General features: G+C 37.1%; 1 protein-coding gene across 4 annotated transcripts in view; it reads left to right on the top strand.

The window, feature by feature from the left end:
* insc (spindle orientation adaptor protein inscuteable) overlaps positions 1-26,814 on the top strand; it is a 60,621-nt gene that overhangs the window by 8,488 nt on the left and 25,319 nt on the right. Inside the window, exons 2-7 of one of the 4 annotated variants that reach the window (XM_089243795.1) lie at positions 1,303-1,522; positions 9,507-9,800; positions 17,096-17,391; positions 18,918-19,415; positions 21,649-22,093; positions 24,770-25,103. In XM_089243795.1, the coding sequence (XP_089099921.1) occupies positions 1,303-1,522; positions 9,507-9,800; positions 17,096-17,391; positions 18,918-19,415; positions 21,649-22,093; positions 24,770-25,103 (2,087 nt within the window). Of the gene's footprint in view, positions 1-943; positions 1,523-9,503; positions 9,801-17,095; positions 17,392-18,917; positions 19,416-21,648; positions 22,094-24,769; positions 25,104-26,814 lie in introns of those variants that run through there. The other 3 variants (XM_089243794.1, XM_089243793.1, XM_089243792.1) reach the window with 3 other exon arrangements.

The raw sequence follows: 26,814 nt of genomic DNA, 5'->3' as shown, positions 1-26,814 counted from the left end.
TGTAAAATTTAAACTTGTGCAAGTAACTTGTAGCATTTAAACTTATCGAGAAACCCCTTTTGTCTTTTTCAACATGCATCATTCACTAAATCATAAATAAAGCGATGATTGTATTCTGCGAATATCCTACGTACATAGGCTGCTATCTATGGTAATGCATTGTATTCAATCAAGGTCATAATATTAAAGAAAATATTAGAACTAAACGTTCGAATTTCACAGATAAAATCCGATTTTTTTTTTGAAAACGTATTTCATGGAAATATACGAGCAGTAAAAACAAAACAAACAAATACTCATTCTGTTTATAAGTCCTTACAACGACCGTCCATTCTTTTCTACACGAAATGCTTGGACGATCGCGATGATTGAACAGCGGCATTTGCAATGGAAAATCGCCTACAGTTTTAAGAGACAATGTGTTTTTATTAGGTGCTACGGAAAAGCTATTTCATTGTAAAGTTTTCACCTTGTCTGGACCTCTGACTCGTTCGTATCAAAAAGAAAAGAAAAAAAAAAACAACACATAGTTACGAGAGGTTAAAAACAGTTATATGGGTTGGTTTGCGAGTGTTTTCTTGATAAACTTTTTGAAGAATGGGTTCTTTTCTGTGTAAGTGCGTCATTAGAATTGATAATATGTAAGGCAAGAGACAGACAGACGAAAAAAAAGAAAAGAATCGAGCATGAGGTTCTCTCGAGGGGTTGGATTTTCGTTCGAAGAGGAGTTTTTCAGTTCAGCGAGCAGCGGATATCACCTACGGCAACACAGCCGTTGATGATTTCAGTTTTTCTTCTCTGAAAAAAATGGGCGAATCCGTTGTTAAAGCCTTTTTACGCTCATGTAGCTTTTCTTTTTTTTTCTTTTTCTTCTAAATAGCATTGGCAGGGATGTAAGAGAGAGAGGTAGAGACGTAGAGTAGGTGAGGGAACAGTCGAAAAAACGTCGCATATTTGCGCCCGATGCCGTCCAGGCAAGAAGGTAGTCGAACTCGAGAGTCCTGCAGCCGAACAGCCACGAAAACCCATCACGATACGAGGAATCCATACAAAGACACTTACGGGGAGTTTCTTGCGGATTCCGAGTTCGCCCACGAAGTGGTGGCCGTGGCACCAGCCAAGGATTTCGAAAATCAGCCCTTGCCGAAATCAGCCGCGGTTGCGGTCGTAGTAGAATCGACGAAGGACGAGGGGGTGGAGAAAAAGGAAATTAGTAGCACACGGGAAGGCGATTGCGTAAAAATTACGGAGTCATTCGTCATTTCGAGAGAAACAGTATTCTTTCCTTTCTTTGCTCTGCAGGCTAACCGCGGTTCTGTGCTGAACAACGCGAACTACGGTGCCGGTTGTGCTGGTGCTGGATCGACGTTGACGCCACGAGGGAGGACACCTACAACAGCAACACCCCTGAACGGACGTCAACACCGAGGATACGAGGATGACGATGACTGGGTGCATGGAGTAACTGTTGCTGCTACAACGCCGAAAACACCATTCACTCCGAACACACCTTTCTCAAGGGGTAAGTCAACGACTTTCGTGACATATACCTAATACAGTCGAATCCCGTTATAACGAACTCCAAGAGACCGGAGAAATCACTTCGTTATAACGAAATTTCGGTACAAAGGAATTCCATGCTTTTGCATTGTTCCTATGTAAACTTATCTGGGGAGATTAGAAAAGTGTTCGTTAAAACGAGATTTTCGCTATAACGTCATTCGTTAAAACCGGATTCGACTGTAGTACTATAAAGCCATGTACATTCGTATCAGTAAAACACCTCTTAACGGTCACTCCTCTTTCAATAATAATTTCCCGTGTATAAGTATGCATTTCAAACCCCCACCTGATCGACCCCTCTTTTACGGACGAATATTTTTGGGAAGTCTCCGCAAAAGAGTGTCTTTACTGAAACGAAAATTAATAAATTATAAGATCGCATTTTAGTTATATGCAAAGCATATAGTAGTATGTGAAATAGGATAATGCTTAGTACGAGCTGCACACTCGTTGGTGTCACATTTCATACTTGATTCGAACGCAGTGTGGGAAAAATTCATTTTAGGAATTCACGTTCGAAATTCAGAACTAATGAGAGAAAACCCCCGGAATTGAAATGAAATAAAAAGTATCAGAATTGATGAAAATTGAGAATTAATGAGAGAAAGTTACAGAATCTATGAAAATTAAGAGTTAATGAGAGGAAAACTCCAGATTCAATAACAGGAAAACCCAGAATTTATGAAAATTCAGAATTAATGAGAGAAAAAATTCCAGAATTGATAAAAGAAATAATTTCAAAATTGATGAAAGAAATAATTTCAAAATTGATGAAAGAAATAATTTCAAAATTGATGAAAGAAATAATTTCAAAATTGATGAAAATTCCAAGAATGGATGGAATTTCCAGAATCAAATCAGTTGAAGCTCAGACTCCTTTTTCACTACTGAACACCGAGCATATTATATTTTTTCCACTTCTATATTACCGTAAGTGCCCTCCTTCCCGCAAACCGTGGGGCCCGGTGTGACCGCACACCCCTAAGGGCGGTTTTATTTCAGTTTTTCAATGATCCAGAATTTCTTCACATACGCAGTTCATGTCTGTGCAGAAGACATCACCTCTCCGAAGAAGCGATTTTCTGAGAAACTAAGGGCAAGTTCTCTTTTGGAGAGGTTTCACTACACAGTATTTGGTTTAACTTCGGCAAAATCCCAGACTCATCTACTGACCCAATGGAAGATTGGATAGCACCTGAATAGAAATTAGGTACACGGGGGAAAGCCAATATAAGAAATATTGTTCAAGAAGGCAAAATGTTGACATTAAACTTCATGTGATACGATGTTGTCAAATTAATGCATTATACAGATGTGCATTGGTAACGGGGCGTATGGCATTTTACTGGCGAACTGTTGGTTCTAGATGCATACTTCCAATTAGAAAAAGTACCCAAATAACGTATAGTACTCAAATATGTCATTCATGTTGCAAGGGGTTGTATAGTTAGTAAAATGAAAAGAGATTAACTTGTTATACTCTTCGCGTGTGCCAAAAGACCAATTAGAAAGTTGTTGCCCTGTGTTTTCCTGATCCCAACTAAAAAAATTCCACGTTTCTAATTGTAATATTCATAGATATTCGAGTTAAAAAAAAAATAGGGGAAATTCGGGAAAAAACAGCGTTAAATGCGGGTAAAAAGGTTTTCTTGCATATTTAGAGTAGTTTTTCCCAACTTTCCTCTGTTTTTCGAATTCGAATATCTCAGTCGATATTTCACTTAAAAACGTGGAACTTTTTTTAGTTGGCACATTAGGGGAGACAGGGAAACAGCTTCCTAATTTCGTTTTTGGCACACGGGGACGGTATAACCAGTAAATTTTTTCATTTTAATAACTATGCAACCCCTTTGCAACATGAATGACATATCTGAGTACTACACGTTATGCAGATATTTTTTTCTAACTGGAAGTATGCCTCTAGAACCAACGGTTCGCCATTAAAATGCCATACACCCTGTTACCTATGCACACCGCGTAATTCATATTAATGATATAATGCCGATACTAATAGATCATCAAAACTTACACACACCACTTCACCAAACACAATTTCAGCTATATGGCTATACTGCAATTTACTTCCAATAACGAGTGGGGTTGGAAATGAAGGCACGCCATCTATCGGTGGTCGTCGGAAGCTCGTTAGGGAAAATGTCTTGTTATCTATATTCTTCCTCCGGTTCCGACCTGACGACTTCCTTCATGGTGGTAGACGAGCATCTTACCATCACGCCACTCGGGAGCCTTACGTGCGTATTCTGGATAAACGAGGCATTTCTCAATTATTGTGTCGGTATAATATTTTCTTTTATTGATCGATAATGCTTAAAAAACATTGAAACATTTTTCCAGTAAGTATGAGAATTCTGCAATACAGCGCAGTCACACCCGGAAGTTGCGTGAAAGGTGACCCAAAATGAGTACGCAAGTCGATTTTGCGTGGAATTTTGCATACAAATTCGTCGCGGTGCAATTCGCATATATACACACTGTAGAACCAAGAAAAAATATCGTTGTAGAGAGGTTATTATATATATATATATTATATTGTAGGTAGCATTATCATCAGTCACCTTATGATAACACCTCCTATAACTACACTAGCTATAGATGGCGTTGATAATAGTCACCATCATGAAATGCATTTATAAGCATTTATTCGCAACAAAACGTTACAATTGGTTTATTGATTAGTTAAAATTCAGTTAAGTGTTTTTCCACACTGTTAAGTGATTCACCGCACAGCACTTCTATGTACTACATAGATAATAGCTTCACGGCAACTTCATTATTACTTTCGGAGGGTAATAGTGTAAAATTTACCGATGTTAATTAAACACCCTCCAAAGAAGAAAAATTTACGGGAATTTAAAAATATGTTGAAGGTGATTTTGAGTAAAATATAAGTAATATCATTGTAAGATATCGAAATGTCGTCCAAAAATATCGTTATAGGGAAGTTTATAGTAGGATATCGTTATATCGAGAAAAGTTTAACGTTGACTATACAATTCCAAACAAGATTGGGAAAAATATTTTTGGAGAGGAATTTATTGTTATATCAAGTGCTATTGTAGCGAGGTTTCACTGTGCCTTAAATATTGATTATTTCGTTCCAATATTTCCGAGGAGTACCGGTCTTTCCGAAAAAAAAAATTGCAATAAAAAATGAATTTTTCCTCATATAATTGGAAAATTAGCGTTAAAATTTTAAACTTTAAATGCTCAATTTTTTTTCGAGCTGAAATTTTTTTTATAGTTAATGACTCGTTTATAGAAAGATTGAAAAAAAAACATTTAAAAAAAATCTATCTCGAATTTGGCTGCTTACAGAGCCTTAAAGAAGTCATATAGAGCCTCAAAAACAGGTCATAAAATAAATGAATTGAAGTATATAAATATTATATTCTAAATATATAAATACCTTTTTTGTGATTCAAAGAAAAAAAATACGGGTAGCAAACTTTAAGGTAAAAGAAAAGAAAGAGAGGAAAAAAATACACAATTTAAAAAATTAGTGCATAATTTCCCAAACTTATTGTTCCCATCGTCCCCTTCTTCGGAAATTTTTTTCTCCCATCGCCCTCCGACTGAAGTGAACCTATAAGATCCTATGTTATACCCTTAGCTTCCATCGCCCTCCGGACCATTTCATCGCCCACCAGGAGGCGATATTACCCACTTTGGGAAACACTGAATTAGCGGAATCACAGTCACACATGCTCTGCAACGAACAAAGTGTTTTTGTCGCAAAATGGAATACCTACCAGCGAATTCAAGATACAAAATGGAAAGAAAATGACCTCAGCTTACGTGCAAAGTCTATTCTGAATTTTTACCTTCAAACTGATTGAAGTAATGAACGTCTAAAGGACCCTTTGCATATAGGAAGGCTACGCATTTTATGGTTAAATTACACCAAAATATGCACATTCTACAGTCAATGTAAATGGCACGATTTTAAACTCAACCTATTAAATGGTGACCAAACCATTCTTCAAAAATAGAAGGTATATTTCCAAATTGTTCTAATGCCCAAATTGATTTCCAAAATCCTTGGCAAAGTTTGAATCTTCAGCTGCTTCCCTATTTTTACTTTTAGCGCCTTAAAAAAATCAGATCAGTTTGGCTACACGTGGTGTTCTGATTGAATTGCACTGATATAAAAATTTAATTAATATAATTTTTAGATTTCCCTCCCCCATAGTATTTCACAAAAAAAAAGTTTTTCCATTTTAGCCTGTGATTCATTTTCTTAAATAATTTATTGTATTGTAATTTAAAATAATTACCTGGAAGTATTTGAAATGAAAGAAATATTCTACATTTTTTTGTCTACAATGCCATAAAAGATCTGTCCCTCTGTTTAACATTTCCGAATGATATAGTTATAAAAACACAAAAAACTTCCTCGTTGGAACGGAAATAGCGGTGAACCCTCATTCATATATTTTTTCCCCATGAAACAGGAAATTATCGACTATTGTCATCATGGAATCCGTTACCTCAAAAATCTGACGAACATAACTCGCGAATTCCATTCATTCCCCACCCCCATGAAATAGTATCTACACATATTATAAGTGTGATTATATGTATGTTTGAAAGTCGTTGACATTCTGAGTCATTACTATATTGACAATTTTTGAGCTGTTACTTTTATATAAATTTATGAAAAAGCTCTCGTATATTTTTTTATTTAAATCCATGAAGCAGCAATGTAAATTTAAATTTTGCGCAGGGCTGGAAAAATTATAAAAAATCAGCAATTTAAAAACCGCCAAAATTTTTTTTTTACCCAAAAAAAAAAAAAAAGTCCACAAAGCATAATGACCCCTTTTTCATGTTGGCAGATATGCTGCTATAAATTCCAAACATTTTGTGCTGCTCTCAGCCTGCCATTTAGTAACTACACAAAATATTTTACGCGCCAATTCCAATTTTATGAGTGACCGTATGGCAACCTGGCGCCTAAGATTTGTCCAACCCTGATTTTGGCCAAGCATTGCGTTATCAATTTCAGTTGAAACACGGAACTCTATATATTGATACAAAGTCCAAAAATCATTCAAAAATCATTGGAACCGGAAAAACTGCTTGTAGAAAAAATATTTTCACCAAAAAAAACAGAAAATAAATTTTTGAAATACGCTTTTCTTAGGAAACATTTACTTATTTGTTTTTTTTTTATATAAACGCTCATATGATATATAACGTATCTTCAACCTGTTACTCGCGAGTAAGCAACTTTAACACAGATGAGTGCTCATTGCCTGTGTCCGATTTCGTACTCACAAGTTATTCCAATCGAGACTCCACATTTAGATACCCCCATTCAAGTGGCATTTAACAACTATTTTTACGTTAGTTTTAGTTTGAGTTGGTGCCTTATCGATGGACATTCAGAACTAATAAGAGACGAAAAAATCCCGGAATTGATAGAAATCAGAATTAATCAGTGAAAAATCCCGGAATCGATTAAAATTCAGAATAAATGAAAGAGAAAAACATCCCAAAATCGATGAAAATTCAGAATTAATGAGAGAAAATAATTCTAGAATAGAGAGAAAATATATTTGACGTATATATATACATGTTTTTTTCACTTCCATTACCGTAAGTCCTGGTGCGACCGCACCCCCCCCCCTCCCGCTTATAGGCAGCAGCTTTGTTGGACCGTATATTCGAAATTAATGTTAAACATGACTTTCCTGAATAACAATCGAGCTCTCATACATTGACAATCACAGGAAAGAAATTTCTGGATATAAAATTGAATTAAATTTCCAAAATCACCAACTACGTTTTACGTTCTCGTACTAATGTTTATTTACGAAGTTTGTCAAACGAAATTAATATTTAAAGAGACGTTCTTTCAAGTCTCAAAGTGAATGTCTTTTTTCCTCGTAATGTTTTTAAATGTCTATTAGTAGAATATAATAAGAGGAAAAAAAAAGTGATTTTTTTTTCCCAAGCTTTTACTTTCGACTCTAAAAATATTCTATGTAGATGATTACGGAGCTTTGACTCTGAAAAGATAATTTTTTTATGCAGAAAATGGAGATGCATGCTAACAATAATGGGGGAAAAAATGAGTCATTCGTAAAAAAAACTAACTTGCACTTTTTCATTTTTTTCCGATAAGTGAATTTTTTTCCCATAAAACGAAAATGCCTACGTTCCTTGATGGTTCCGAAGGCGTCTTTTAGGGTGTACGCGTGGGAAGAAATTCTATTCTATTCCCGCAGATGCGTCACAAAAAAAGCGTGGTAAAAAGGGAAAATAACAATTGAATGGCAACGAAAAGTACTAAATAAAATAAAGGTATTTTTCTGTCTTTTTTTAGGGTGTAAATCTAAAAGCATGTGCTGTAAGTCTCTAAGGCAAAATTTTAAAAGGCTTGTGTATATCATACATTATAATTTCAATATATATTTCATAGTATGAATATGAAAACAAAAATCTTCCACCTACAGTTCGGTTGTAACGTCACTTCGGCTATGACGTCTGCTATTAATGGTACGAGATTTTACCCATAGAGAATAATTTTGATGAACCTTGCTTACAACGTCAATGAAAACGTAACAGCCTCGGATATAACGATACATTTTTCGTCGCATTACCGTGCGTTTTTTTAAAGACTTTTCTCCAAAGAAATTCCCAAAATTAGAGCTGACCACCTTGTCGCGAGGCCATCATGACAACGATGAGAGAATGTTCATATGTTATTACAGGGTGTCCCATGAATTCGTAAATAGTTTAAAAATTCATAAAAATTGAAGGATTTGATAAATTTGAATACGGTTTGCGAAAAAGCTATTCTCACGAAGGGGGATTTATTTTTGTCAAGAAAATTAATTTGGTTAAATTTTTTTGATAGAGAGCGCTGCACGAAAGCCGATCAGAAGCGATATCACTTGAACCTTCCTTGAATCTCCTATGAATCCGAAATGTTCGTAAAGCTTCAGCCGGTGATTCGTGGCTGAGACAAATCAACTTCGCCAATAGTGCTTTATCCACCAATGGCCAAAATCAGATTGAAAACCTTGTATGTAAATCCCAGTAACAGGAATATTCAGAAATTGAGCTGTTAATCGTACACCATGCTTTCTATAGGAGCCTTGATTTGACTTGTCCAGGGACTTGCTTTCCCGCAGCACCCTCTATCTACAAAAATATTTGAACCAGTCTTTTTTCCTGCACCAAACAAATAAAAAAAATCCCCTCTTCGTGAGAATAACTTTTTCACAAACTGCATTGAAATATGACTATTCCTTCAATTTTTAAACTATTTACCAATTTAAAAAGAACTCCCTGCAGTTTATCAGATTGTGAAGACATTAAATCCCGAACAAAGCGAGAAAATACAAAAATGTTTCCTATATAGCCCTATATATCTGTCTATTTTTACACCAATTTACCCTGTTTGACGTCATTGCGAATATAGCGTGCCTGCATCTTAAAAAAGGATGTAGCTCAGAGATCCCGTGGACACGGAGCTAAAATTATACCCGTGTGAGATTGATTGCCTTTCCCGCTCTTGCTGAATTAGGAAGCTTTTTCCTCCCTATCGGCCAAAATCAAAATTAATTTACGACAAACACTGTACACATTGACCGCTTTTCATCAGCGTGTTTCTAGTATATATTTCGCTTCTCTTTTATTTACGAATATATTTATAAACTTCTGTCCATCGGAGACGGCTTTTTTCCCCCCTCCACTTTTTCTACGTATTAATTGGGGCGGAAGTGAATTATATCCAGCTTTCGGCTTTAGTGACATTACTTAACGCTTGGAAAAAAAAAAAGATAAAAATTGTTATATGCGTTGAATGTGCGGAAAAGTTGATTGCGATTAAGTAAGTATTTGAACATTTTATTTAGCTCAACTACAAACTTCAGTGATTTTTTTTTTCGTTCTTTTTTGTGTGAATGAAGTAGTTCCGCTGCGATCGGCTGACAACAGCAACACCCTCGGTAGGAGTAGGAGGAGGGAAGTGCTGCTTTGCCGGAACGATTCGTTGACGCAGTCATTGCACAAGGACATCAATTACCCTGCTGTGAACGTGAGTCGCAAGTCCAACTCTTCGAGCGAATCTCCACCTGCTGCTGACAACGACGAGCTCATAGCAGCTCTAACGGGCACCTACAGAGAAAAAAGACGCAGGAGACACCACAAGCAGGTATACAAACCGACGCTGGCTCCCGACAGGTTCTACCCGTCCGTCTACCGAGGTAAGGACTATTTGAAAAATTACAATGTGAAAAGAAAATATCCTAACGCTTATTTTTTTTTGCAATCTCGTAATTTATTTCAGAACCGCGTATTTGACCCTCAATTAGGCCGAGAGGTTGCTCTCAAGCAACACATGAGTTTCTTATATTTTTCAAATAAAGGCGTTATGCATTCTGAGCTCGTTTCGCCATTGATGTTTCAAAGCGACTCCTAAACATTCGATTTTTAACTTGTGAGTTGTTCGTTAAGTTTCTATAATTACCAGCAGAATGGCTCAAAGGTGACCAGGCCTCCTATTTCTTGACAAGCCAAGCAAGAACGGTGTTTGTCCCTTTCATTTTGGAGGGAAATACCATGTGTGGAGGAGACATATTGCTGTGCATTCTTCAGTAATGATAGAACAGTAAGTTGGCAAACAATAACTGACGTTTTTATACCATTCACATCAATGTAAATCATATAATGCAGTGTGTTCCCAGAGAATTACAACATGCCATATCTTTTTAATTGACAATATTTTTAGTCATGTAATAGTATTCAGGATACCCTTCTCTCATTTGCTTAATATATAAACCCCTCAAAATTTCTCTTCTGTGGATATTTCAATTCTTGCCAATTAAAGGGTTAATGAGAACCTCATGTATTGGGTGGTTATTTACAACTAACCTTACGATGAGTGATAACTGGCATTTGACGTTTCAGTCAAATTGTCTGATATCGTAGGGTCTGAATATCGTATTCGGTAAACATACGAGGTGGACGAGAGAAGTCCTGAACGCATTTTAAAAATTAACACAGAAGAGATTGCAGAAAGGTTCAGGTCCAGAATTTTGTGATAAACTTTCGTGCAATGCTCTCTATGGACAAAAATTTTAACTAAATTTTTATCTGTTAAAAAAAAAATCCCGCCTTCGTGGGAATAACTTTTTCTCAAACTGCATTCAAATATGCCAGTTCCTTCAAATTTTATGAATTTTTCAAGTATAATGAATTTATGGGACACTCTGTACACATTACAACCTATTCTTCGCATTTCCTGTAATCATGTCAATCAGTTTCTGCGCTGTATCTGAGATTCCTCGCAATCATTAGAACAAGCTCGTCAGGTTTCAAAAAAAAAGATGCGACCAAAACAAAGTATCATCATATTTATACAGGGTGTCCCGTAAGTCTTAATTCGGCCGTTCGTCGTAGAGGTATGGTTCCAGTTTAAAAAATGATCAAAATGTGTTCAGAAATCACCCCCGTACCAGTTTTGAGATTGAAAATATATAGAGTGTGTCACAAAATAACAAATATAAATTTTTATATGGTTCTCAAGTCCTCCAACTTCCAATTAGAATTTTTTTCATTTGTTTCAGGAGAGATAGGGCAACAACTTTCTAATTGGAAGTCAGAGGACAGGGGACAGTATAAAAATTTAGGTTTTTTTTTATTTTGTGGCACATTGTATTTTCTTTCTCAAAACTTGCACAGTGTGATTTCCAAATATATTTTGGGCATTTTTTCAATTGGAATCGTACCTCTACGACGGACGGTTGATGATGTATTAATGAAGCATTATCTTTACTTTTGTCATCGAGCACTAGAACTGAACTGATTAATCCTGATGAAATTTACGTGAGAGCTGCTTTAAGACCAGACATGCCCCAGGCTCTGCTCTGTCCCTTAGGGGATATAAACCAATTACCCCGAGAGGTTGGACCATGTTGGAGAAAACCAATTGCGCCGGGCCACAAGGCTCAAAAAACAAGCCCCGGGGCACTCAGTCCCTACGTGAGAGCTAACATAAATTTTCAAATTAATTGTGGCAAGTTTGATTTTTCTATCTGAACAATTCTTATAAGGCGACAGAAAAAAATACAGTATTGCACATTCGGAATTTCCTGAAGAATTTCGTTGATCTTGTTCGATCGAATCGAAAATACGTATACCTTGTAAACAAACATTACTTATTTGTGACATTTCAGCAATGAAAATAAAATACAAAATATACAGATGATTATTCTCGGGGATAGTTAAAAAGAAATTCTTGGAATAAGAAGCAAATGTTGTAGAAAAGGATTCCCCCTTCTCCCCTCTAAATCTTATTTTGAAAAATAACAGAAATAAATTACCTTCGTTTCTGTGGATACAGAAGCCAATCTCAGTTCAAGGTCATTATAAATTTCAGATTTTTTTCGTCTTTTCATCGTCAATATTATCGTTCCAACTCTATTCATGGAGTCTTTCCATCGTTACAATTGGAAATAGAAAAGTCAACTTTTTTTTCCCCTCAAATATCGCGTGGGAGGATGAAATTTGCAATTTTTAATCTCACGCTATTTATTTAATTATACCACATTCAGATTTTCACTTCGAGGATATTGTTGACTATTTTGAAAAACAAATTATGATAAATGATGAAGTATAAAATTTTTGAAGAGATTTTATTTTCTTTTGCGTGGGGTGTAACTTGTTTACTAACTTATTTGTGTTCGACATTACCAGAGTTTTAGGAGATAGCATTCAGAGAAGCTGCGTGATGGTACGTGGAGTATTACGGCTAATTTTATTTTTCTTATTTTAAACTTAATCCGAAGGATAGTGCTCGTATTCTACACAGTTAACACCTTGGCGTACAGGCTTTTGGCAACAAATTTGTATCGATAATATCGATATATAATATCGATATATTTGTATGGCGATAAATCTGGTAACCTTGTCCTAACCTAACCACGCGTTAGAAAAAGGAAGAAAAGATGGAAAAAAAAGAAAGAGAAGAAACAGTGTAATAGATAAGTAGATAAGCGGAGTACAGAGTCAATCTCTCTTTTCACACTCACCCTATGTGTTCTCTTTCGCTCTGTCATGTATGTAGTAGAAAGATACATTATTTGTGGGGGGGGGGATCACTTATAGGAGTATAGGAAAAACGGGGAGGAAGAAGACAACTTTAGTTCATAGGTTTACAATAAAGCTTTATGTTGATGGGAGAGAAGGAAGAAAACACAAAGAACTGGATACTGAATTTATTCCACTGGCGTTTGGACGAAATATTTCATCCGTGATCGTAAAAGGGGTTAGTACGCACCTGAAATGATTTATTTTAGGAATTGAGAAAAGAATCCCCACTTCAGAATTTGACGCCCTCTCAAAGTTAACCGTGCTTTTCATCTGTGCAATACATAAATAGGGTCATTATTCTATCAAACCAGTCATTACCTCAAAAAAATTGAGTTATACCTAGTTGTAGTAATTATACCGTTTGCAGGATTAGGATAGAAAAGACCGACTATATATATACTATAGTATCAATAGCTTTCAATTATGAAGGTATTGCTAACAGCAACAATTTAACCCCTCGAGTTTGTTTTAAAATTATCCTGATCCGAATTATAACTGTCACAGTGAAAATCACCAGATCTTCTAGAAAAATTGTCCCCTATATTCAAGAAAAAAATCTTTTTCCCGATTTTGTGAGACGGTATTGCGTTCCTACCCCCCATGAAACCAAGAATAATAATAATTTAAAAAGCAAGGGGGGGAAAAAAAAGAGATATACTCTATGTTTTTTGAGGGTTGATAGCGTCCCACTCCACCTTTGGATCCTTACCTAGTCCCGGGTTCCAGATCGAAGTTTTTTCATTTAAAATTAAGTTTACATTAAAATCAATTCAATAAATAGATAGGGTCTCGCTCTTGGATGAAGGTGGGAGGCCCTGGGTAAGTCAACGGGACCACGAGTAGAAAATACTGTCCACATGGGCTAAAAATGAATTAAGAAACACTAGATCATAGAATATTGACACTGGCCAAGGCAATTTGATACGTATATCTATAATTTTTGTTTTGGCGTGAAAATGAATAATCCTATGACTAAATAAGAAAAAAAAGCACGCCTTAATTTATAATCCAGTGCTTTAACGAGTATTTAAAAATCTAAATACGGCAGAAGATTCTTGAAGTTTTTAACTTAAAAATGAGTCTTCAAAATATATCTTTTTTTTCTTTCTTTTCTTTATTTTTTTACTCTCACATTTTCCAGTTAATCAACCGCGGTTAAGCTTTCTTAACCGGGAAGCCAAGCGTAGACATGTGAGAAATGCGAGAAATGTCTTTTTCTTTCCCCTTGGAAAGAAAAGTTCCGTTTATCTTGTTTTTTTTTCCTGTTGGAAACTCTTCGAGAATTTGCAAATTTAAGATCAGGAAGAAGCTTTGACACACACAGGACACTCAGCTTTATTCCCGAGACGGATTCTGAGTGGATATTTTTTGGTTACGGGTCGCAGAGCAACGGGCGGTAGCTCTCTTTCCTGTGTGTGTGTGTATGGATACTTATATAATAATCTACTAATCGGAGTTGCACGTCACGTAGCCAGCATTTTATACTAGGGAATATATGCTAAACCCGATTTTCTCGTAATTTCAATACGCATTCGATGAATTTTTTTTTTTATTATGGAGAGGAAAAAAAATATTTATTATAATTCGGTTTCTGGTGCTGTTGTGTGAAATAAAAACTGAGTTCACTCTTTTTTGCTGTAGGGAAGAACAAGAGATAAATATCGAAAACCCATGGAAATCGGGCCACACGGTTACATCCGCTATCTGAATCCCCCCTCTCTGTGAATTTTTCTGAAGCTTGGAATGTGAACCTTTTTATTATTTCTCGATATGGCTGTGAATCTGTGTCATCCGCCGTAGAAATTCTGTCAGCTCATGTAAAAGAAAAATGTCAACTTTCAAAAATTGAATATTGGTCATGCGGCATATGTAAGTAAGTGATGTGAGGATACCTTAAATGCTACTATTTCAAGTGCTTCTTTGAGTGATGGTTTAAACGGAAGAAGTCATAGACCCTATGGTGACGGGGAACTGAAAAAGATGCATGGACGATGATGAATTCAAGCAGTTTTGAAAAATTATCATGTTCTGATAATCAGAAACAGCAAAAAAAAGATATGCTGGCAAATATCGTTACGGAGGTCACATTAAGGAGGTTGATAAAATTCGACTTGAAAAGTAGGGTTAAATCATAGAAGGTGAAAATTCAAGTACATTATAGAGAGACTTCTAAAGAGAGCAACTTTATTACGGGATTTGACTGCTTTGAGGTTTTCTAATGCTGTTATGATATGGTGTAGGAGAAGACTCGCTGCCTTGTAAGAGTCGTAATAGGAATCATCTTACAGTCATCCATAGCAGGAATTATATCGACTTCAATCTTGCAAAAGAAAAAAAAAATGTCAACTTTCAAAAATAGAATATTGGTCATGAGGCGTATGTAACTGACGTGAGGCTACTTCAAGTGCTTCTTTGAGTGATGGTTCAAACGGAAAAAGCCGCAGATCCTATGGTGATGGGAAACTGAAACAGATGCATAGATGATGATGAATTCCTGCAGCTTTTTGAAAAACGATTATGTTCTCGTGTGCAAAATGTACAGAAGCAGCAAAGAGCAAATCTTGGCATGACAGTTTCCTCAGGGAGGTTGATGAAATCCGACTTGAAAAACGAGGTAAAATCGTAGCAGATAAATATTTAAGAACGTTATATGCCTCGTTTACATGCGCAGTATTTCGGTAGCATTGAGAGTTCTGGCCATAGACTAAAGATATAAAATATTATTCTTACTCTGTGGTTCTGGCAGCCGCTTGACATCTTTTTCCCTCTTAGGGAAACAGGGGTAATAGAAAAAGGAATTATTCACACCCCTCTTCTATGAAGATTTTTGACGTGCATATACCCCGTTCCCCATAATTCTTTGCTATTTCCCCCCTACTCCAGCGTGAAGGGAAATCGGATTTTTCATTTCCCATGTACACGGGGCAATAGAGAAACTTCTAAAGAGCAACCTTATAACGAGGTTTGACTACTATATAACCGTATATACTCGCACACATTCCTCTGCGGAATTTCTAAAGAATCGGTACATGCCGGAGTGAGTGTTCTGAGTGTATGCGTTTCCCTAACGCTTTATGTTGTCAGAGTTGTGATTGTTTCGGTTTCTTGCTTGTGCTGTCATCTGTTTTCAAAAAAATTCAAGTGAAGATGGTAAATGCTTGAATTTTCATGTTATTTACGTATCATGTTTAAGGCCTGCCTGGTTTTCTGCCGAGAGACTTTTTCAAATGGAGGACCGGTCTGCATTTGCATCTCGAAGTGAGAAAATCGCAGAAAATCAACTTCAGCCTACCGCCACTGAGCCACTAACGGGGTTCGAACCTGAATTCTGACGATGAGAGTCCAGCGCGTTGCCTCCACGATCGCACAGCGGCAACGGTATTCGATTGCGTCGAGAGTCTTGCTAATGCTCGTACGATATCTCTCTTATAACATCGTGTAGGAGAAGATTCACTGTCTCGTAGGAGTTATAATAGGAATTGTCGTATAGGCGTCGTCGCGCGCGTATTCGTAGCAGGAATTATTATATCTTGTAAAGAGGAAAAATTTCAAATTTTGAAAAATCGAATATTGGTCATATGCAACTGATGTGAGGCTACTTCAAGTGCTTTATTGAGTGATGATGGCTTATGCCAGTGGTTCCCAAACTTTTGTCACCCGTGGCTCCTTTGCCCTAATCATATATATTTGCGGCTCCTAGAAAAGTTTAGTACATATTGCATCCAGCAAAAGAATCAATTAAAGCACGAACAGGCACAAACATCAATATCTCAAGCTTGTCACGACGCCTCTGACAAAGGTTAGCGATGCACACTTTGAAAAATACTGATTTATGAGGAAGAAGAGTCATAGACCCTATGGATGGGGAACTGAAACAGATGCATAGATGTTGATTAATTCAAGCGGTTTTGAAAAACGATCTTATTACGATCTCCGAAAATGGCTGAAAATCTGCTTACGTAATACTTGAATGGCCCCAAGCAGCAAAAAGGGTATACAGGCAAATCTCATTACGGAGGTCACATCAAGGAGGTCGATAAGATCCGACTTAAAAAGTGAGGTGGAAGGTAAAAATTTAAGTACATTTATATATAGACTTCTAAAGAGCTACTTCACAATGAGATTTGGCAGCATCGATGCCTCTCTAATGTTCTTATGATATCTTTCGTGTAATATCGTGTGGGAGAGGATTTATCGTCTCGTGGGTGTTCGTAATAGGAGATTTCTTTTCATCGTGAAATGTTTCCATTAAGAAGACTCTACATCAGGCTTTGTGCTATATGCCGTTTTTTCCCTCTTACCACTTTTGATAACTTTAAAAGCATATCTTTGTTTAAACCTACATAAAAGTCTACGTTGTGTGATTTTTTCAAAATCTTATTATAATTATTCATAATTATAATTTCAGGTCCAGACCTTGGAGGCAAAAATTCAGAGCCGAAACACAAGACCAACAAGAAACGGAGAGGAGATGATTCGAATCGAAATGGGACATCGATGAATGGAAATGGTCAAGCCGAGTCACAAATGTTGACTCCTTATCATGATCTTAGTGCTACGGTTGGCAGAGGTTGGTATTCGTGTTTCAAGAACAACAACTATCTGTTCGTGAGGAATTGGAAATCTACCAATTACTATGGCAAGCCACCGGTGACCGAAGAAGACTCTCCTTGGTACAGGAACTATGATATCCTGGGCAGCAAGGTAAAATTTCTTTCCAATGCACTCAGTTATAGCCACTTGAAATAGCCTTACCAGTCCTCCTTATCCAGTCGCCTTAAACTCAGTATAATTCAGCATAGATGAGTATTTTTCAGCGAGTATTCAGCTGAGGACCTCTCAATTGAACACAGGAAAACAAATTTCCCATGCTCTCTGTATTAGTCAAACGCTTTATTTTTATTCCAATTTATGTTTTTCTTCCGAAACGCATCTCCCGTTGTTCCGCGGACAACCTTTTGAAAACGACTGCTCCACATCCACATCTTTTATTCTCAATGTAGCTGTCAAACCTAACTGCGATCTCTTTTTTGCTTAATTCAAGGGTGTTCAACTTTTAAGAGAGTGAGGGCCACTTCATTGATTGGGAAAAAGTTTCGCGGACCACTTAATTAAGCGATCTGGAACAGTACAGCAGGCTACCTAATTGATCTGAGAATGTGTCATGGGTCACTGAATTAATCTAGAAATGTAATACGGGACATTTAAGTGATCTGGGAGCATGCCACGGGCCACTAGAGTGATGTGGTACTGAACCGCGGGTCTTGATTTGGAAATGTTCCGCTTATTTCATTTTTTATAAAATAAGATTTGGGGTCACGGGACACATGAGATGACTCCGAGTGTTACATTTGTCCCACGAGCCATGGGATGTGCATGTATATATGGTTTAATGAAAACATTTTTTTAAAAACAAATCGAGCAAAATGCATATAGCTGCATATGCTTACAGAAAAACGTAAACATCTGAAACTAAATAGTTATGAACGTAAGAGTGTTTCAGAAAGAAGTCCCTAACTTTGAAATGACGTAACATGGAAACTGCGACAGATAGGAAATGAAACAAGTGGTACGTTTGATTTGCAGGCATGAAGTGTTAAATACACCGGTTTGGGAAATTAATTATAATTTTGATTAATCGATGGTGCCATAGTCGTTTTATTTCACTACGTCTTCCCATGAAGTCACCATTTGAAAATCATTAATTGCAGCGAGTCTTCAAAGGCTATATAAGCTTGAACAGTTCAACTGTGAGTCATACGCATCCATTACAGTAGAGACATCACATAGAGACAATACCCGGATTAATGCAGAAGCAACTTTCTTCCGTTAACTCAGTGAGGTAGGGTTGTGTCAACATTGTAGGAGAAAGTAGTTTTAAACTTCACTCTTTACTTTTGTCATGTCCTTGCTAGGAAAGGTGACCATTTTGAATTCATCGGAATGTGATTTGACTCATTTTTGCAAAGGACAATATTTTCAACTGTTTTAGGGCTGTTGTGCCATCTATTATATGGAGTCGTAATTAATTTCGCGAACTGGAGCATTTGAAATTCCTGGCTTGCCCATTGAACGAATTACTTGTTTCATCTCGCTATCCATCACCGTTTCCAAGTTATGCCATTTCCTAATTAGGGGAGTACTTTCTGAAAAAAATCTGTATATAAGTTGTGTAATGTTGAAAATTATTAGAGTTGGTTTTTTACGTATTCTTTTCTACCTTGCAACAGTTGCACATTAGCTTGGAGCCGAAGCCGGAATACGTGAGCATCACGAGTCAAATGGGCGGTGAAGACTCTCCGACACCCTCAGCGGAACAGCTGATAATCGAAACTAGAGACGGGATCGCTGTGTCACCTATCGCTGTCACACCAACAAACTCCACTGCTCTGATACCAGCTTCTACTTCTACCACTAATACGACTTCTATGAAAACTGCGGCAGCGAAATTGCCTCCAACAACTTCTGTCGCAGAATTTGAAGTCATTTCATCCAGTGAGGTATCCATCGGTACACCAGAGTTGACAATGACAGATAATCCCGTTGCCGATGATTTGACTGAGAAAGAGACGGTATTGCCGTCGTCGTCGTCATCGATATCTGAGAAGGAGAACGGCACCACCAGCGCCGAAAATGGTGATGATAGAGGCAGCAGCAGCATCAACGATAACAAAAAACGAACTAAAGGACCAGCATCATGGTTGAGAAAATTGAGAACTCCCAGAAAGGTAAATCAGTCGTGAATGTTTAAAGTTTATCTATAAATGTTGCGTTTTAGACCTTTATTGAGATTTTCCCCGTTGATGGCCTTCAGATCCTGCAGCAGGACCCTCCTGTACACTTCTAGACCAGGAAGAGCCCCTCTATAATGAATTTATAGCATAACAAAAATAAAAAATGATTAGAATCGTCCCAGGTTTAGTCCTTTTATTCAAGGATTATGTCACTCTCCACACGAAAGTTTTTAACAGCTGGTTGATGCGAAGTTAAAAAAAAAACCCCTTCGCAGGATAGCGGAGAGTGATATCATCCTTGGATAAGTCGCCATCTGATGGTAATGTCAGCAATTGTGAGCTTTGGCCTGAGTTAGATCCGACCGTCCATGTACGATGCCGTTCAGTGCACGTGAGCTCCTAGGAACGATTAAGATATTCGTTGTCTTTGTGGTCTAGGGCCTTCACTCGGGAAGTGAAACGACGTGGGTTCGATTCTCCGCAAAGGCAGTTGAAGTTTCTCTCTTTCCAAAACATATCTTCGCATCATCCAGCGTTTAAAAACCTTCGTTTAGTCCTTTTAGCCTACCCTTGTGGAGAGCCATGGCTTTGTTACCATGCGCATTTTACCACTTAAAAGTTCATAAAGCGTCGTGAATTGTGGGGGTAAAGACGTTCGAAGATATTTTCGAGTAAAATAGTGTTTTTTGATATGTACCGTATATTTTCAAAAAAGACAGACTTCTCACCGATTACACCTCAAATCTGCAAATGGCTAACATCTGGAAATGCAAAAGTAACTGTTAGTACTGTCAACTCTGGCTCATATGGAGGTGCGTAGTTTCCCAAACTTTTTGTTCCATCGCTCCACCTCCCCTACAATTTTTTCTCTCCCATTGCCTCAATTCAAGCAAACCCAAAGGATCCTGTACTAAATTCTTAACTTTTACCCCCCCCCCCAAGGGGAGCAATATTGGCTACTATGGGAAACACTGCGGTAGCTTATCAAAAGCGGTCAATGCCAAATCAATGAAGCAGGGAATCGAGCCGAAGTTGGTTAATTTTTGTAGAGCCTTCGATGCTTTTATCCGTCATTTTGCCAAATAAGATGCAGGCCACGGACCATTTACCGAATAATATTCAGCCCATAATGATGAAAAAGCCATAAGTTGATTGTTTTCTATTCCAAGCTCATGGACCACCTGAAATCTCTTCAAGAACCCATAACTGGTCCGAGGACCTCAGGTTAAGAACCATTGATACATAAGACGAAGAGTGCACGAAAAAAAAAAATTCTACGGGTAATTTAAGTGAAACGTGAAAAATGATCATCAGAAAATAGAAATTCAGCTGTAACAGTTTAATTCGTCCATAATAGCAAAATGGCAGGTGAGAATTGAGATTAAGTATAAAAATTAAAATTATTGCACGTGGCCCTCAATCGAAAAAATGTGAATTGGTATAAATAAAATATTTTCGCCTCTCTCTCTCTTTATTTCACCAAAAGACACCTTTAACGATAGAAAGAAATTTCGCGAAAATGAGAAAACGATTGAAATTATTGATTTTTGTCACGTTTCCGTGATTAAAAATCTGATGGACCAAATATTAAAAAAGAACGCGGAGATTGCCTTAAAAAAATCAAGAACTTCAATAATCGATATATTTCGGTGAAATAATCATTTGATGCATATGAGGCTAATTTGACTGGAACCTACAATTTTTATAGCCGATTCCAAACGGGAGCCTTTTCTTTTATACTCACCGAGAGGTTGGTGCACTAACCCCCTCGACGTGGGACTCCCTGTGGTAGCAATCTTTTTCTGTGGACATGTCGTCGTTTCTGTTGTACCCCTGTGTCAGGAAAGTTTCGGCAACGACGAACCGGGTATCGAACTCGCGACACCTCTAAGCATCTTATCGACCTGGGCTACCGCGTCCGGTGAATTTATCCTTAAATAATACGGGATTTCTTTATGTATAATGAAGAAGGCGTATGAATGAAGTCTTATTTATATTCTGTATTTCCCCCCCCCCCAATTTTCATTCGTCGGAAGTGAGTGGGGTTGCAAGTCGATTCCACCCCTTTTTGGCTGATCAATTTTCGTATTTTATTTTAATTTTAGAATGGCCGTCGAATTTCCAATCCTATGTGACACTCTTCGCGAATCACCTTGCATACAGTGGCTATCGTGTGAAGCATGTGATTGTGATATATATTTTATGAGATGTTATTTTTCATTTCCAGACTCCCAGAAAAGTGACTCCCAAACCAAACAAAGACGGGTCGAACGAACGCGAATATTCCGGCGATGCTGCGGGGGTGTCCAACATCCGAAGTCCATCGTACGCCGGATCCCTGGAAAACGTGATGACCACGGACGAGGGACCTCACTCTAGCACACCGAGGGAAGGGGGAGCAGCAGCTCATTGTTCGATGGCTTTCAACAGCGCGTCGTACAGAAGCCTGCCGAGCCGGAGCAAGAAGAAAAAGAACCGAGTCGAAGACACTACGCCGAAACGTCAACAACCATCTGCTGATAAACTGACCGTCAGACGACGTCTTCCGTACACTCCGGTGAAGCCACACAAAGACCGGAAGAGCCTAGATCTGATGAGCATGTCACCTGAAATAGACAGGAAGTCAACCGGAAGGAGATCCCTGATCGAATCTCTGCGTGGTGATTTCGAAGGTACAAAATATTATTCTCATTAGATTTATCCATTAAAGCCCCTACCCAATCCCCATTGTTGCTGTGCGGTCGTGTGTTTATAGTGACAAACTCGACTCTAATCGCGAAGACCTAGGTTCGAACCACACCGACTCGCCGGTGACATGAAGGCTGAAGTTCAGAAGCATTTGGTTTCTGTTTCATTATTTTGCTTTCTTGTGAGCAACGATATTATGACATCAATTTTTGATGCGTGACTCTAGGATATGTATCATATTGGGCATTTATTATTCAGAGTTATGCCATCCTTATGAAAAGGCATAATATACATATCTTAATAAAAATATATTTAATGGCTTTTGTGGTTCTCAAATTCGAGGCGGGAACGTGAGTCGATCTCCCCGTTAAAAAGTCTTGTAAGAAGCCTACAAAGGTATAAATATTCACTCATTACACTTCACTCATGTTTTGAAGAAGTTGATGGCAGAACTAAAAATTCACGCACGACGCTAGGTATTGAAGGAGGTTTCTTCCATTGTATCTTGGTTTGAAGGAAAGAAAAGCCTAGTGTTGCTCCAGGTTGCGAAATATACAGGGTGCACGAAAAGTCCTGGACACATTTTAAAAATTAATAGCAAATCAACCAATTGACATAAAAAGGTGCAGTTTGAGCTAAACTATTTATCATGGTCAAGAGAGGTTTTTTTTTTTGATAATTAAAAAAAAGTTCAAATTTCACTCACAGGTGGCGCTGTAGAAATTGTGTTACATAAAATACAACACAAAGAATGTATAATTGATGTGTGTGTGTGTGTTCATGACAATTTGCGTTCCATAAAAATACCACGTTTCAATATGAGTGCCCTTTTTAGCTCGAGCTACATTTCAACGGGTGAAAGGGTGCTCATTTATAAACATGGCAGTTTTATGCAAAGCAAATTGTCTCTCTCTCTCTCTCACATAAACCTTAATATTGCACTGCTTGTGTTGCATTTTATGTGTTACGTCGATATTTTCGTTTCACAGTGCCACCTGTGAGTGAAATTAGAATTTTTTTTACCTTATCAAAAAAAACAAAAACAAAAAAACTCTAAGCCATAAGTACAATGATACCTTAGCTAACAAGCAACTCGGCTTACGAATTTTTCAGCTAACGAAGATTTTTTCGTGATTTTTCTGCCTCGGCTAACAAATATTTTCGTTGATATGGATGCACAAGATATCATAAAACAGCCACGTTGTGAGCTGAATTTTAGTGACAATCATTATGGTTAGATAATTACTGTCACTCAAACATTTCAACTCATGTCCGCCTCAGAATCTGCTCCACCTTCCTTTCTGAAAGTCTGTTTCATGTAAACTGAAAGATTCAGCGAATAGAAAATGCATTGAAAGATAAAGGAGTCTAAGAAAACTGATGTTTGCACGACCCAATCGAGTTCGAAAAATGTCCCCATACATTTTTGATTTGGTCAGCTCATTTCTATGTCTGATACATACAGATGGAAAGATGAGCTCTTAGAAAGTTCAGACCGTTCAGTTCGATGCTATTAGTCTTGCACTGAAGGAACGCGTGCTCTGAAAATGGTGAAGTCTAGCTGGTGTTGACATAATATTGAAATAAAAAGGTCTTCAGTATTCTCCTGTATCTTCCTGTAAATTTTTATTTATCCAATTGTACAGCTGTTCATTTTAGCCTTCGACCAGTTGTCGTCTTCTTTTAGGGGTCATTCAAGTATTATGTAAGCAGATTTTCAGCCATTTTTGACCCCCTTGTCAGCAAAAGTCAGCAAAATACTGACCCTCCTCTCCCCTGTCAGCGAAATTTCGTCAGCAGCTTAGAATATTTCATATCTTCAAAAAGGGGTGGCTGATGCAACCTTCAAACCCCCCCCCCCCATGTCATCAAAAGTCAGCAAATCCGAAACCCCCTCTCCCCCCTAGATGCTGACGTAATACTTGAATGATTCCTTATAGCACTTCACACATGTTGTTTTAAAAAACTTATCTTTAATTTTTAGGCAGTACGAGACTGGAACGAATTAACGATTTTCCCTGGAAACCTATGGGACATTGCGTTTCGGCTGACGAACGTGATTCCGGAACGAAATAGCTTTGTCGGCCGAGGTACCACTGTATATGCAAACCGCAACTTTTTTACGTCAATTGGTTGACTTATTATCAATTTTAAAAATGTGTCCAGCACGTCCACTCTGTAAAAATATTGGCGTTTATTCAAATTGTAGAAGAGTAAAGAAATCAATTAATACATTTTATGTAGTCATAAATTCTATTTTACTATAAAGAGTTGAAATTAAAGCGTTCATCAAAGGCAAAATTTCACATGAATGTTATTAGTTCTTTCTCCGCCACTTCTTCTTAAAGAGGGCTAAATGCTTTGGATGAAAAAAAAAATGAAGGAATTTTATCCATAGTTGCGCAAATTTCCGACAGAGATAACATTTCTATAGTATCCTCAAAATATTATTTTTCACGATTTCCACTGTTTTCCATGACACGACGACTGTCCCAAATATTTCAGAATTTTCAAAACCATACTGTAAAAAAAAAGAAAGGAAAAACATTTCATGCTCTTATTACGTGTCGTATTGTGCATCATTACCTACAGAAGGAGTTTTTTTAAGCGGTGCTTCTCTGTCGTTGCTTATTATTTATCATTTTTTATTTTAATTCCAGGAAAAAAGTCGAAGTCGAGTCACGAAAACATCTCTGTGTGTCGAAGCTCCAGCTGCGCCGAAGAACAAAAGAAAAACTCGAGTCTCCCGGAAATGAAAGTGGAACAAAATTACTATAACTTAGAGAAATCGACTTGTGATGAGACGCTTCGCGAGCAACAGAGTCATTCTGCGAGTGCACCGACCATCTTGGACTGCCAACAAAAAACTGCCGAAGAAGACGAGGAGCAGCAGGGCGAGAACAAGAAGACGAGTCCGACCATCTTGGATTTAGAGAGGGAAGAGAATCTCTCCATGGCCAAGAAAGATGAATCGTCTCTGAACGAACCAACACGGTAAGCAATGCAAAGTAAAGTCAAAATCGGTTATAGCGACGTCGAAGACTCTTTGAAATTTTGCCGTTATAATCAACGTGTCGTTTGATCAGTTTTGTGGCACCACGGTCATTATCTGCACACGAGGGCCAATTAGGTCGGAACCTACAATTTATTGTCGATTCCGAAAGGCCGCGTTTGAAATTTTGGCTTTTTTTATTCTCAGTATTTATTTATATACGCATTAAGTTGGGTTATATTGAAAAAAAATTAACATTACTTTATTTTAAAATTTAAAATTGAATTTTATTATTAAGATTGAGTCAATGTGAAATCTCAGTTTCCTTCATCAGTTTATAAACTTGATAGTTTTCTTTATTTTGAATCAATTTTTATTCATTTTCAATTTTTAATTTTATTTCAGTTCAATATATGTCATAAATTACATATTTTTTATTCTATTACATTGATGCCATGTTAATTTATCATGTACGCAAGGTGTTGAAAATGGAATTTTTGAAAATCTGCAAAAAATTAAGTGTTAGGGATATGTAAAATTTCGTACTGCATAAATTTGGATATGTAATTAAAAATGCGTTTACCAAATTTGAAATTAATCAATGGTTAAATAATATTTTAATGATATTTTTACTAGAACACAGTTTTTCACTATGTTAAAAGGTAAGGGGGGCCCCTTTATAAATATTCACTTGAGGTATGGAACCTCAAGATGGCAATATTATGGGCTGAAATGTGGAGACACTTTGTTCTAGCCAGTTTGGCACCGTTTAATGATTCAGGCAATATGAAAAAAATATTATGTATAAATTATTTTTCTCACCACCCTATTGGGCACCCACAATATTTGGTAGCATGAGGGACAAGCATCCCCCCCCCCCCCACCTTCAGAAATAATTCTGAAATATAATTCTCCACTTAAACCTCAAATTTAAAACACTTCCGCCACCCTTATTGGGCTGGCCAAATGTTAAAAAAGCCCTTGTTATTATTGAATTTTATTTTTAAACATTTTATTATTTATTAATGAACTTCAGAAACAGGAGTATTTTAAAATTTTAATGATCAAACAGATGCTCATTTTATTTCAATAAATATATACAGTGAAACCTCGATATAACGACATTCTGCAACCAAGAAATAATATCGTTGCAAGGGGGGGGGGGATTATCGTAATATATCAAGAGGTAACGTTATCTTCAACGTGACATCAAATTTATGTTGCTGTTGGCATCTTTTCTATTTTTTTCATTGTTAGTACCACCAAAAAATGAACTTTAGAGTATTTATTCGCAGCAAAAAAATTTAATTAATTAGTTGAAAAACAAAATTAAGTTTTGTAGATATGTATTGCCACTGTAAAGAGACTTATTACAATACACCCTGATGTATCACGAAAAAATGATACCGAAGACTTTCGGCAATAAGGTGATACCAATAGCAGTTATTACCAGACGCTCTTTGAAGAACCAAAATATGTGACGAGTTTAAAAAATATATTGCAGGATATTATTTTCCGAGCGAAATATATAAATAAATATCGTTGTAGCGGTAAGAAAATCTCAAAAAATACCGTTATAGAGGGGTTTATCGTAATAAAAAAATAACGTTGTATCGAGAGGAGTTTAAAATTAGACTATAGGTGATTACAAACAAGATTTGAAAAATATCTTTGTTTAGGGTCGTTGTATCGAGTATCGTTGTAGCGAGAGTT

The sequence above is a fragment of the Pholcus phalangioides genome, unplaced genomic scaffold, assembly GCF_987345545.1.
Source record: "Pholcus phalangioides strain wild (caught in Gottingen) unplaced genomic scaffold, Ppha-v1.0 ptg000015l_1, whole genome shotgun sequence".
In the NCBI taxonomy this organism is placed as follows: Eukaryota; Metazoa; Arthropoda; class Arachnida; order Araneae; family Pholcidae; genus Pholcus; species Pholcus phalangioides.
Note: the sequence above shows the minus strand (reverse complement) of the source record. Positions and strands in the feature narration are given on the sequence as shown.